General features: G+C 35.2%; 1 protein-coding gene across 5 annotated transcripts in view; it reads right to left on the reverse strand.

The window, feature by feature from the left end:
* The window catches only part of SLC39A12 (solute carrier family 39 member 12), a 34970-nt gene extending 28614 nt beyond the window's left edge, over positions 1-6356 (reverse strand). For 2 of the 5 annotated variants that reach the window (XM_071560028.1, XM_071560027.1), the window contains exons 1-3: positions 6212-6356; positions 4727-5079; positions 512-793 (exon numbers count right to left, since the gene is read on the reverse strand). In XM_071560028.1, coding sequence (XP_071416129.1) covers positions 512-793; positions 4727-4996 — 552 coding nt within the window. In that variant the 5' untranslated portion in view covers positions 4997-5079; positions 6212-6356. Of the gene's footprint in view, positions 1-511; positions 794-4683; positions 5080-6211 lie in introns of those variants that run through there. The other 3 variants (XM_071560030.1, XM_071560032.1, XM_071560031.1) reach the window with 3 other exon arrangements.
* Between the last annotated feature and the right edge of the window lie 7676 nt (positions 6357-14032).

The raw sequence follows: 14032 nt of genomic DNA on the forward strand, positions 1-14032 counted from the left end.
TAGTGAGAAAGCAGTATGCTTTATTTTTTTAGCAACTTTAAATTTAAGCTTATCTGTATCAATTATTCTACAAGGCATATCCATGCTGGTAGATAGTTAGTCACATATGTATGTGTTCCAGCTGAAGGAAACCATCATATCTTTGGACAGATTCCTTATTGCATCCACAGATTCCTTATTGCATCTACACAGTGATGCTCTTTTCTGTCTGGCCCAAGCAGGGCAACTGCATCTAAATTACATATTGGGAATAGTCCCTAATATGCATTATGCCCCCAACCATGTCTCAGTGGACCCTGTGGAAGTGCTAGGTAGCACATACCGAAAGAAACTCAAGGAGGAAGCCAGCATTAAAAAGCACATATAACAAAACACCAAAGTTCAGCCTCTGCTCTCACACTCTTATTTACCAGTTTTCTGGTGGACCGTGATACTGACACAATATATGCACTAGCATAAGGCATCATCTAAGTAATAAATACAAAGCTATATTTACTTATGTTTTCTTTACCTGGGTTTCAGAAGTTTTAAAATGTTGCCTTACTGCAGCTAAAATATCTTCAGTTTCATTCCGTGAAAAATGGTAACAGTCTTCATCATGTCTTAAACTAAGCATACTCTGTAGGTAAAATTTATAATTCTTATTATTCAAGCTGAGTTCTGAAGAACACATATCTCTTTGATGAAGAATGTAGTAGAGGAGAATAAGAGAAATTCTCTCAAATACTTTTTCACTGAGATGGTCTTCTAAATTTCCTCCAGCTATTAGTAACAAAGCATCTGGGTCAAGGCACTGTGAAGAAATAAAAATAAATGGAAATTTGACTAAAGTAATACACTTCCAGGCATCTGCAAATATGATTAGGAAGGACAAAGGGAGAATTCAACTTTTATATTTAGGCGATAGAACCCAAAACTACACAGATGCAGACTGACTGAATGGCAGGAGGAGGATATAAAGGTAACTCATTGCAGTTCTATGGCTGCAAGATCACACCATGTATTTTTTTTTTCCCAGAGCCACTTTTGTTTTTAAGAAAAGTCAAGTGTCTTAGAGATAAGGCTTTGAGCAATGTGGTCCAGTGGAAGGTGCCCCTACCCATGGCAGGGGGATTGGAACTAGATCTTTGAGGTCCCTTCCAACACAAACCATTCTATGATTCAATGATTTGATGATTTAAGATTCACTGCAAATTAGGAATACTTCTGATCAATCACTGTAGAGATTGAAAGACTTCTACTGGCTTCAACAGATTATACTTCTGGTTATAAATATATTAGATAAGGGCTAAGGCTATTCATATTTTCATCTGTGCATGCTATATGTGTTTACATTTTAAGACAAAAACCATATCTGGACTGTAGTTTAATTCAGGGTATGTAAACAGAAGTTATATCATATTAATGCACTGTTGAAAAACTGAATTGACCCTATAATCACCAGCCATTTTTATATTTTTCTTAATGAATTCTGTTAACTGCAACAATGCAATCCAGTGCAGACAGCTAGTACAAGGTCTCAACACCATTTACTATTTCAAACACATTTCAAGAAGGACTGGAAATACGTACTCACCCTGTGTAGGTTTTCTATCTCAGCACAGGGTTTTAATATGTGGTTTTTTGGTTTTTTTTAATACAAAGACATTTTCCAGAAACTTTTTTCCAGTTCAAACAAAAGTTAGGCTTTAAAATTAGACCAGAAGGCTAACAGAGGTCTATGTCAACTTATGAGAAATAAGATACTGAACTACAGAATAAAGAAACTTTTTTGAAGAGGTCCTGTAACTAATGTCATTCATTGTGCATCTGCTCTTCTCCAACAGACTCCTTTCCAAGCATACTATAGGTGTGTCAGCTAATCTCAACCATTATGGTTGAGCAGCCAAACTGTACATTTCAGAGAAGAAAGTATAACACATGAAGGTACTGTGGGAGGATCAACACTGTACATTAATAAATTAATGAATGCAGAAAGAGTCTAATTTGTCAGAATAAATTGTTCATGGCTACAAGCCTGATATGGTTGGTTTGTGTGGCTCACCTTACATGTTCATTTTCCTACACTGAAGCTGGGTTAATGAAACACACAGTGTTGTGTTCAGAAGCCAATGTTCTTTGGAGGGACTGAGAGACCTGCTACTTTTTAATATAAATAATTCTAATGAAAATTCTCAAAATAGTCTAAAAAAAACCCCAAACCAAAAAATCCCCCCGGGGTATTAATATCCAAATTAACTGTTTATACTCATAATAAACTAGATTACAGTATGATCCACCATGTCCTGCTTACATTGCCTATCAAGATCTGTAAGTCTAACTTTTACTAATGCATGTCTGTGAGAATTACTATTTGGGCTAGAAGAAATATAGCTATTCTGTTTTCTGTCCAAAGACATCAAGTTAGTCAGCCAGCCTTTATGAACACTCAGTAGTAATACAATAAACATACTGCATGTAGTGGAAGATTTTCAGTGATTTTTAGAAGAATTCAAAACCCAGTGAGGATAAATTGTAATTAGTGAATCCATCATTTTGTAAGGACGATGGCTGAAAATGGCTAATTGGAAGGAAGCAGGTGTCTTAAAAGATGTAGTTACTCCACAGTATAAGGGTAGCCCATGGAGAGTGACACTTGAAGAAATATTAAAAGAGTATAAATTCGTTCATCACTCATTTGCTTTTCTTTTTTTTCCCCCCGGTACTAATATTTTACAGGAATAACCATCTGCATGTCCTTGATTTAGACGAAGCAACAGAGAAGGCAGTGAACTCTAAGTTTCTTTTGCTTAAGGAGCCAGAAGTTCAGAAAAAAATGCAAGAAATATATGCCTTCTGTATGCTTAGGAGACAAAGAACTGCCAGATGCACAGTCCCTGCCCAAAGAATCTTGGGGCCAGGATGAGGGTCTTTTGGGACCAGAAGAGAGTCTAAAAAAAATGCTAAACTTCACTTCTTTTAAATGCACATTAGAGACATCATTAAAAATAATAATAAAGACATCTAAAAACAAAGTAATGGTATAGATGGAATCCTGGATTTAGCAGAGAAAGTTTAATCTGAAATCAATTAGTTATTCCCAACAAGTATGAGAAAGAAAATGCCAAGCTAAAGTGGGGCATTCTGTTTCAAATTTTGATGGTCTTGAAGGACAGTGCTTCTTGCATAGTTTTTGCTGTCTTGGATTACCAAATCTTGTTAAATCATCATGGAAGATTTCAGCACAGTGCCATGTGGGCTCCATGTGACTGAAGATGCCATATCTCTCTGATGGATTCCCTATAGACAGCTGTGTTTCTGTGGCGCTGTCACAGAAACACTGGCAGTGCAAGATGTATGCAGTGTTTCTGACTCAGCCAACACTGAGGAGTACTGGAAATGCTGGAAGTCCTCAAATTCCTCCCATGGGAAACTTCCAAGATGAAGCCTAAGCAGTAGTGAGCAAAGTAAGCTCTAGCTAAGTTTCTTTTAGATTTCTTCCATCCAAGGACACAGTGGGCAGGCTCTCCAGAAATACATCACAAACACAAGGAAAAAATTTGGCAACCAAGAGAAACAAAACAAATAGGGTGAACAAAAACCTAGACCCCTGTTTTGTGAAGTTTAGGAGGACCCATGTTTAATAAATACATTCTCCACTTTTGATCTGGGTCCATATCTGATACATATCCATTGCCCATATGTGCACAATCTCCTTAAAAAAAAATCTCTCTTTAGGGAATAACAGGAATCTACATTATCTATGTATGAAATTTCACATTTAGGCTCATATGGGAAATTGGAGCATTTATGGAAAGGGCCAATTAAGTAAGCAGCTGTCTACTGCATAGGATAAAAAGATCCCCATTTCATTGACTTGGCAGATCACCGAGAATAGTACCTTGTGGAAGTATTCACCTTTATGACCACCCTCATTACTGGGGTATAAAGTGACACTGCTGTATGTAGGTCACCAAACAGTGCCAGAGCCAGAGTAATGTTACTGAATGCCAAGACTGACCAAGTCCTTTGTTGTCCTTTTCAGCTAAGTTACCCACTTACCACTGTGTCTGTCCTTTCCTCATTGAATCATGAATCAGTTCTGAAACATTCTCAACTCAACTAGACAACCAATGCTTCAGTGAAACTTTACCCTGGACTATTTCCAGTTTCAATGTGGATTTGTAGATTTATTGTTCTGCTTTTGATTTTCCTTGACCTGAACTGCTTACCAAAAGCCTCCCCTAATTCTGAAAGTTTCAGTGAAGTGGCACATAAATCTGAAACAATCCTGTCTGGGTTTCAATTTTATGATATAATATCCAGAATAAAAGAAAATAAAAAGGAAAGAAAAGCAGAACTGGTCCTCAGTGTTTACTTATGTCCTTCCACAGTGGGAATCCCCTACCCCAAATTCAAGCTCAGGCCTTATTGTTAGATCAGGTTTAAGTAGAAAAACTTTTCTTAGGAAAGATACACTTGACAATTTTTAAAGAAAAATTATTAGTGTTATACAACTGAAGTATGGCATTTTTAAGGAATATCAGGTTTGGAATATCTCTTTATGAGCTCGAACAATAAATATTAATAATTCAAAATAAACACTTAAAGAAGAAAATTTTTTTGCGGCAACAACAAGCTTTTTACATGTTTAGGTTCTGTATTCAGGACAGTATCATTCTAATAAATAATGTTAGAACTCACTGCCGATCCTGTAAAGATATCCCTCATTAATTGAAGCACTAACCAGATTACAATCCTCTTGCATGCCATAAATCCACTCTGGGCATTCAGTTCTCTCCAGTAACATTTTGACCAGTTCTCGTGAGTGGTTCATGTGGAGCTCAGTGTTTTCAGCTGAAAGAAGGCGTAAAACTTCCATCAGAAAGCCTCGGCTGGGAGCAGAGCTGCCATCCTGCCCATGCTCTTCCCCAGGCTGTCCTTCAGCAATGAGCACGGTGAATATGAAAGCAGAACATACCACCCCAAGAGCTGGACGCTTGGTCAGAAAATACATCTCCTCTTCCTGCAGTGCGGGATCTGCACTCAACGTTGTATTGTTGTTTGCGCTTCAGAGCTTAAACTGGAAACCTGAGGAATCTGAATGGTAAAGGGGAAAAAAACCCCAACCCTTTAATTGGTGTTAATGCAATATGTTTGAAAGGATTTATTAATTGGTAGGCTAAGCTGATTTGCAGTGACAAGCTGTTTTTGAACAACAGGGAGCCTGTAAGGGCTTTACAGCACAGAACAGCAGGAAATTAAGACAACCATGGCCTTAAAACTTCTGTAGAATTACCAACAAGAGCTTGTCTCAAAGTGCCCTTCCCTCCTCTTAAAAATAAAGTGCATGTCTTTCACTTCAGTGTTACGTTACTGTATTCACTAATAATTCTTTTTGGTAAGAACATGAAAATACCATTTCTTTTACTTTCATTCCATTATGAAACAGGCTTTTAATAGCAAACCCAGCTGTAAATAAATATTACTTATGTAATACTGATATGAATGTGCAGTAATTACGTTACACAGCAATGATAGAGAACAGGTTCTATTTTCAAAACACTTAACCAACGTTACCAAACTACAGCTATACAGCACAAAATAAGAATGAACAAGATACACCTAAAAATCAGTGATATTTTATGATCAGATGAAAGAGTGACAAAGCTGAGTCTTAATTTCACTCAAAGAACAAACACACTCTAAACAATGTTTGACTTAAACAATTAAAGTTAATTCTTGTTTGACTTAAAGGTATTTCTAGGTGCAAAAACATATTTTACTATAAATCTGTCTTGTTACTATCCTTCCTAATAAATCACCACCTCTACCTTAACAATATTCTATCTCAATGTCTAAGCACAAGAAAAATGAAAGTTTCACTTCTGTTTTCCACAGAGGTTTTGATTTTACTCATGAACAGATGCTAGCAATGACATACATATCAAGATAACAATGCACATGTGCTAAATAGTTACATATACATTCAGCTTCTTCTATCTGCAATATAAGACGTTTGTCTTATTTTTAAGGAAACTGCTGACAAAGCATTTAAAATGAAAAAGAATGGCTGAATTCAAATGGGCATTCACTCAAATAAAGGTTAGTATGCTTTTAAATGTTAGGAAATCTTCTGGTGTTTAGATATATTTTACTGTTAACAGTTAAGAATACATATCATTGTTGCAAAGATATTATGAGCATTTATTTCTATATGTTATTTTCTTACCTTCTGAAGGGAAACAGAACGTGTATCTAGGTTTGTGGCCTTCTGAATCCTCAGAAGTACTTAGCTGCTGGAAGTCCAATGTTTTTAAAATTCCTTGATGGTGCTCTGGAAGCTGGAGAGGATTAGTTTATTGCTGCCCTGAAAAGTTTTCAGTTGCTATGGAGAGAGCTGCTCTTAAGGTAACAATGGAGGTGGATAGGAATTAGTACATGTTCTTCTTGGCAAGTTCTAAACATTGCGTTATTCAATGTACTTCGCATATTTATTTGTTATCATTTTATGTAAATAGTATTTTAGCAGTGCAAGATGTATAAAATTTATTAAAGAATGTATTTCATTACAATGCATAATACATGCAAGCACTAAACTTTCCTCTACATTACTAAAGTATTTGATCAAATCTAAAACAAACATGAATTTCTTTTTTTTTCATTAAAATACTACTCCTTTTTGAAAATATCAGAAAAGGATAGAAATAAAAATCTTTTCAAGCACTTCCAGACAAAAAGTGTTATTTTTCTTTGCAAAATACTGTCCATAGAGAACAGATTCTTTCATCCCCACTTATACTGTGTCACATCTGCACCAACTAAGCTGGGATAGCTCAGACTGTGGTGAAAAAAAATTTCTTCCACCCACTCAGATTTTCCAGAGGGATGCTGTTACAAAGTTGACATTTACATCATCATGCTATTACAATATCATTGCACTGGAAGTTAGTGAAAACTGTCACGACTATCAGATTTTCCCAGTGACAGGTACACCAGTCAAATCATTCTCCCATCTTGCAAACCTTCAGTGCTGCTGTGAAAGGCCTGGCATCTCAGTTGGCTCAACAAACCCTGTGAAGCAGAAAGCCTGTAGTAATAGAAACACCATAATTCTCTTTAAAGCTAGATTGACAAAAAAAATACTGAGTTCTAAAATGCCTCTAATGTCTCCTATAAGGTGGTGAGCTTAAAGGAAACATCCTTGTTTGAGTAAGGCTGAGAACTGACAACTGATACTGCCTATAAAAAAATTAAACTGACAACACCAGCTTGAGGGAAGTGCAAAATGTAAACATGTTCTGAAAAACACAAAGTACAGTTACATGGAAGTATGTACAAATTCTCACACGATCAAGGCTGAAAATTTTAAAAATCAGTCCTACTATTAAATACTCATCTATTTTACTTCATAAATTACAAACTATGTTTATGAAACTAACATTGTTAAATATGCAACTTTATGCAAACAAGAATGACAGAAATGTTTGTATAAAATTTATTTTAATATGAATGACTGAAAAGCAGAAACACATGGTAAGATGCATCTCCTCTGGCTTTTAAATAATTTGCTCTGTCAAAAAAGGCTAACTATGTCCAGATTTGTTCCACGTATAAAATAATTTCTCAGATAATGGGAGAATAGCTTCCAGCATTTAATTCTGGGAATTGCTCAATCTCCAAATAAAAATAGAATAGGTTTTTGTGTATATACTCTGGTGTTTTGTATATAATTACAAATTGCAACTAAGAATTCATTCCATCCAATTAAAGTGTACAAACAGAAGGTGTGTTGTTTCAGTTTACTGAGAGAAGCTAACATTTAAGAACACATTTGATGATTTAAAGCTATTGAAAGCTGCTGAGAGATTTACATAATAATACTGGCTACAATTTAACATTTATATTACAGAGTGATGGTAAAAAAAGGAAATATTCAGCACATTAAAAAGCAACAGATGATATTTGTTACAGGCTCCTATAGCTGATTTCAAAGGAGAATTCACTTCCCTTTTTATGACTAAGTGTTGCAAGCCTCCTCTGGCTTGGAAATTAATTTCTCAGTGGTGGCAAAATCTCTGATGGTGACTCAAGGCTCAGCCTCTGCTTTTACCCTTGACATTGTGTTTTCAGTCATGCTATTGTCATCAAAGAATTATTCTGTCTACACAGCACTTGGATTATTACCTTTGAAGCAATTGCTGGCATCAGTTGCTAAGCCCTCTTTTCAAACTGTTCTGTAACAGCATTATTCTCCTTCTATCTACCCATCCTGAAACTGTGCCAACAGACAGAATGGCACAGTGATAATAACAGAGCTGCATAGTTAGATGCCCATTAGAAATACCAGACAGAAGTAAATCACTGGTACAGTTTAATGTCTTAAAACCTCCCAGATCACCTATCACTATTAATGTTCTCTCATGTGTTATGAGACACTACCATTTGGGCTCAAATTTTATTGCATGTCTTTTGGTGAATTTTAATACAGGGAAAAGAAAGGTCCATGTACAATGCTCATAAGCTAGAGACTCTCCATTTAGTGTAGAATGATAAATGGGTAGAAGAAAGCTTTCAGAGGAACTGGAGAACTGGGGTAACTCAAATTCAAGTAGCTTACCATTCTAACATGAAAACAGACTCTGTACAGCAAAATCAGATGTATGATGAACTTCCTGATTAAATAAGCAAATTAAACATTATTTTTTAATTATTCTATTCCATTCTATTATTTAATTATTCAATTCTGCTCTTGGCATGATCAAGAAAGGATCTGAGCTCAAAACTTTGCAGAGATAATCAATATTTTTAATTAGTTTGAACAGTTACCATGGTGGGGTACTTGTAAGAGGGTAACTGATGGCTGAAAGACGTAGGTGTATGTTTCAGGAAAATATGTAACAGAAGAAATAAGATAAAATGAAGAGTGTTAAAAATGGGAATTGCTCAAAATTCATTTTTTATGATCAAGCTCATGGTCCCAGACAACTGCATATAAGATTTTCTCCACACAGAGATTCAGCCTTTTGTGATTTAGAAAGTTCCAACAGCAATATCCTAACTTCCATTCTCAGTGAAAGCACGTGAAGGCACATTTCAAATTGCATAACTAGAATTGCAGAATATGCTGCAATCCCTCGTTAGTTATAGGACTTTTATTTAGTTAGTTAATTTTAATTTTAAGTGAACCACTAAGATGTACTACAGCTTATCTCGTTTCTCCCACCCTCACACCTGCTGCAAGAACAAAAGCAAGTTGCCCCTTCACAAATGCCATGGATAACTGCACTCTGCAATTTACTGGGTTTCAAAGGACTGGTGAATAAATTATGTAGGAATAGGAAATGTCTTTAGAGAACTCACTCTGAGATGACAAGGACATTCCCATGAGCTCTACCAACATGACAAATGGCTTCATTTTATTTGTACAGCAGAACGGGAATGGATGTAGGCATAATTTTAGCAAGACCCCTGCTGAACTTCACATCATACTGAGAAATACAGCTATATAACTCTTATTCCTTCAATACTGTGTAACTTGTTTTGATGGACTAAGTAAACACATTTTTTTACTTTTTACTAATCACAGCAATTATGGTAAATAGAAGAGAATCCTCTGGTACTGCAGATTTCCTCCATGTTATTAATGTGATGTGTGCACATTGTATAATTACAGCCATAGGCAGTTTATTGACATATGAAAGAACTGCATGTAATTTGTATAAAATTTCAATATATATAAACCATCTTTGCTAATGAATTAATGCCGGAATGCTGTAATGGAAAATGTCAGTACTTTAAAATTACCACAGTCAATTAAACTTCTTTGGCATCACATGTCAATCGCATATATTAAGGTTGGCAATGAATTAAAATAAATAAATGTTATTGAAATTATCTAAGTTATATATATATTAAAATAGAGTTATATATATTACATATGTCTGTTTTAGTTCAGGATTGCAAAGATCACCTGTTATCAAAAAGTTTTATAAGATCTGGAAAATAATTTACATTAAAGTGGAACAGAAAAAACCCATAGGTTACTTCCACTCTAAGCCAGCAAAGCCCCTTATATTTTGTAAAATATACCTCCAGAAGTGTGTTCTCACATATTACAGAATTAAGGTGACATTAAGATATTACTGTAATGAAAACTGTGTTTTTAAATGAAATTAAAGTGTTCATTTATACAGATAGTGTGATCTAAAACTTAATTGCCTCCATCTTAGTACAGACTTTGCCTTCACACAATCTCTCTGTTGCTCACTATCTGGCTGTGTTTAAAACAAAGAAAAAACACCTAAAAACCACAGGCATGTAGAGGTAACCATCAAGATTATTCAATGGTAGAAAAAAATGATCATGAACTTAATGGAAGATATTTGTATCCTGGGTGAGAACAAGAGGGGTTTTCATAAGGATGGATATGATGTTGCTCATTTTTAAGGAAAAAATGCTCTTATGTTCATCCTCAGGAACTTTATCAGCCTAACTTTACTGAAGGTAACTAAACATTAAAGTACAGCTACTAGACTGTCAAGTCAGCTTCAGTTATCTCACCTCCTCTGATACTAAACAGATACAGAAATCAGCTACTAAGCTTTTCACTGCCTATTGTGTGGTTTTGTTTTGCAGTGTTATCAGAATATTAAGTATATTATTTCTTCCTGCTCCTTTAGGCTTCCAAAGAAACTGGGCTCAAAAACTGAGTTGATCTCTCTAATGGTGTCTTATCCAGTCCAAAGCATTTACAGTCCAATTACATATGTTGAACTACTAATTTAAACATCCCAAGTGAAACATTATGTAGAATTACAGTATAGAACGCCCAGTAATATTTTAATGGGGAAAAAAGGATTTAAAATTGAAAAATAATGTTTTGACAGTTATACTGTTTCCCTTGTAGGAAACTGACATGTATTGTACATCACATCTTCAGCCATTGACTTCTGACCCCAAGATATTGATTTGTTCCTTTCCTGTTTCCATCAACTTATGCTTGAAAACCACTCAAATGTTCTTTGTGTAATCTGTGTATTATTCTTTATGTAAATATTCAAAAATATTTATAAATAATTTTTACTTATAGAGAAATTGAGATAATTATTTACTCGCATTATTTTTTGTTTATCAAACTCTGACTCAGTGTTCAGTTGTTCTAGAGAAATTCTCACAGTAGGGAAAAGTCATTGCAAGCAGACACCTGTTGCCAGACAGAAGACTGATGTTTCTCAGGGTCTTGCAGTCTACCTAAAAAACAAAGGAAAAAAAATATAAGTTTCTGGGTCATGAATACAAACCAGGATGAGGAGAGGGAAGACGATTTCTTGCTGTCTGTGTTAAATTCAGGAAGTCTGCAGTAGGAACCAACACCACAAAGAGCTTACAGAATGAGTGAGTAGATGGGCTTCAAGTAACAGATGCTGAAGCAATAAAAGTGAAAATAAAGAAAAGGAAAATCCTAAAATGGAAGGATAATGAAAGATCCAGTATTGATAGAAAACAACTGAGTCAAATACAAACTTCATTGCATGACAGTGACCTTAGTTTTCACCTTCATTAACTGACCAAATACTGTCTCCCCATTGGAACCTTGTGTAGTACTCAATTGTTCAACAGTTTGGTAACAAGACTAGTAAGGCGAGAGTTTTTTATAATGCTCCTAACTTTATGAAAAAAGTTGTACTGCTAAAAAAGTTGTTTCTCTCTATGTAACCTGAATAGTTAACCTAAATACAAGTATTCACAATAAATGCATGTATGTAACATTTAGATTCTAAATTAAATGCTTACTTTTTTCTAGCCTGTAAGAAACATACAAAAAATACAGAGTCAACTACTATCTTAACTTTTCAAATACAGTTTGAGTGAAACACACCATATATTCTCGCACTATTGTTCTATCCAATTATTTTATCTTCAAGAGGACACACTGTTCATTCTGCTCAGTGTTGGTGAACAAAATTCTTTATGTCACTAGTTTCTAGAACAGAATTTCCTTATTTTAATAATACTTGAGTGAATTTAGCATCTCTTTTTCACTGGTTGTGTGATTTGTGGTTTTAGTGGTGGAAAAAAAATCCTGAGTTCAGTATGTACTATACTAAGAGGCATCACAATAACACACTATACTGAAGGTAGATATTGGTATCTTCACTGGTTTTCTGTCCTGTAAATGAATATTCAAACCAGTTTATGAAGTGTATAGAAGACCTCCTCATGATGGGCAACAATAGCATCTATCTACCTAAGCAGTTTATCATGTCTGCATGTTCTCTGTACACAAACTATAAAAGGAGTATGAAACAAATCCAAAGAATATGAAAAATAGTCAACCCCCCCTACATCTAATTCAATATGATTATTCTGTCAACACAGCAGGTTCTCCTTCACTTAGTAAATTCAGCTGATGAGTATGTGTGATTATAACCATAAACACTATTCCAAATGAAGTATTTTTAAAATAATATTTGAATTTTCATACATTTTCTTAAAATATTTGGCTATGTGTATGCAGAGATTTTCCTTTTTTATGATTGCACAGTCTATTTCACTCAAAACTCATGTGGATTAAAGATGAATGCAGGTCTTAACCCTCCATTATTTCCCATCCTAGAAACTCTTATCACCCTGTAGCATATAACTATAATGCATTATTATGTTTCACAGCATGTCTAAAGGTCCAAGTCTCTAATTCTTTTTGCATAAAAACCTGAATATCCTCTGCAATCTCTTGACCCAATGTCATCTGCTAACCTTAGGCTAAAATTTAAAAAAAAAAAAAGTATATTAAAAATCTAAAGATTTGAGTCTTGGAAGATCATGCTAATAACCTTATGTCAGGTCAATCAATGCCCTTTCAAAGCAACCTACAACATTCTAGATTTTTACCCACCTCAATTTTTTCCACTTCCTTCAGTTTAATAAGTAATTTCCCAGTTGTACCACCTAAAATAGCCACACACAGTTGTTATGGTAAAGTCCTGGCATATCTGATCCTAGCATCTGCTTTGTACAGATTGGTCACTTAAAAACAAACAAAAATTTACCTTCCTACTAGTTTATTAGTTAGTCCTGCTTTATCAGTTTTTAAATGGAAACAATGGTTTATTTTATAGCTAAAAATATTCGCTTTACTAAAAGCAAAAATTAACAAAATATAGGATTAGTAATTTCTAGTTGTGTAGATGCAATAAAAAATTACTATATTGAAAATATTCAAATACTGAGTGTGGAAAATATTAAACATATTGAAAATAAAAACAGTTTAGATGTAGATTATAAGAAAAGCTTTATTTACCATGCAATGATGCTGCATCAAAACACTTGGCAGCAGTAACAGTTTCTCAGACTTTTTCAATCTTTTTTATTATACTCAGACTATTTCTAGGTAAGTAAATATTTCTGTTCTGGCAAATTCAGCTGGAAGTTACTAAAAATATATACATAACCAGCCAAGTCTGAAACTGATGTTTGTTCCAATACAAAACAAAGGCACAGAGTAAGCAGGCTAATTATAAAGACAGTTTTACTCTCAATTCCCATTAGACAGCTGCTTCTTAAGAACTAAAAAGCTGTTAATGTCCTTCAACTATAGATGTTAACAGTACTGTCATAACTAGGGCTCTATGCCATTCTCAAATATCTTTTCTGGTTCCTTCTCCCTGTATCTATGTTAGATGAAATGCTCACTGACTGTACTTGAAAATCACATAGATGGCATCAAGTACTATCAGTGGTGACGATGTTGTAGTTTGGGATTATTATGTAAATTCTCTCCCCTGCCACTTAACTGCCCAGGCCAGCGGTTAACAAAAGAAGCAGTTAACTGTTGATCACTGGGGTGGGGGCAGGTTTGTCTCTTTTGGGTTTTTTTTGGATATTCTCCGGAGTCTTGGCTCGGTGGAACGGGGGAGTGGGGGCTCGAAGGAGGCAGGCTGCCCTGCTGGTTACTGCTGGGGTTTTTCCTGGCTGTCTTGACGCTGCCCACCTCGGACTACTTTTCGTGCCGTGCTGCTGCTGCTGCCTGCCTTGGATTTGCTGCTGGTTG

This window comes from Pithys albifrons, chromosome 7 (genome assembly GCF_047495875.1).
Source record: "Pithys albifrons albifrons isolate INPA30051 chromosome 7, PitAlb_v1, whole genome shotgun sequence".
Lineage (NCBI taxonomy): Eukaryota > Metazoa > Chordata > Aves > Passeriformes > Thamnophilidae > Pithys > Pithys albifrons.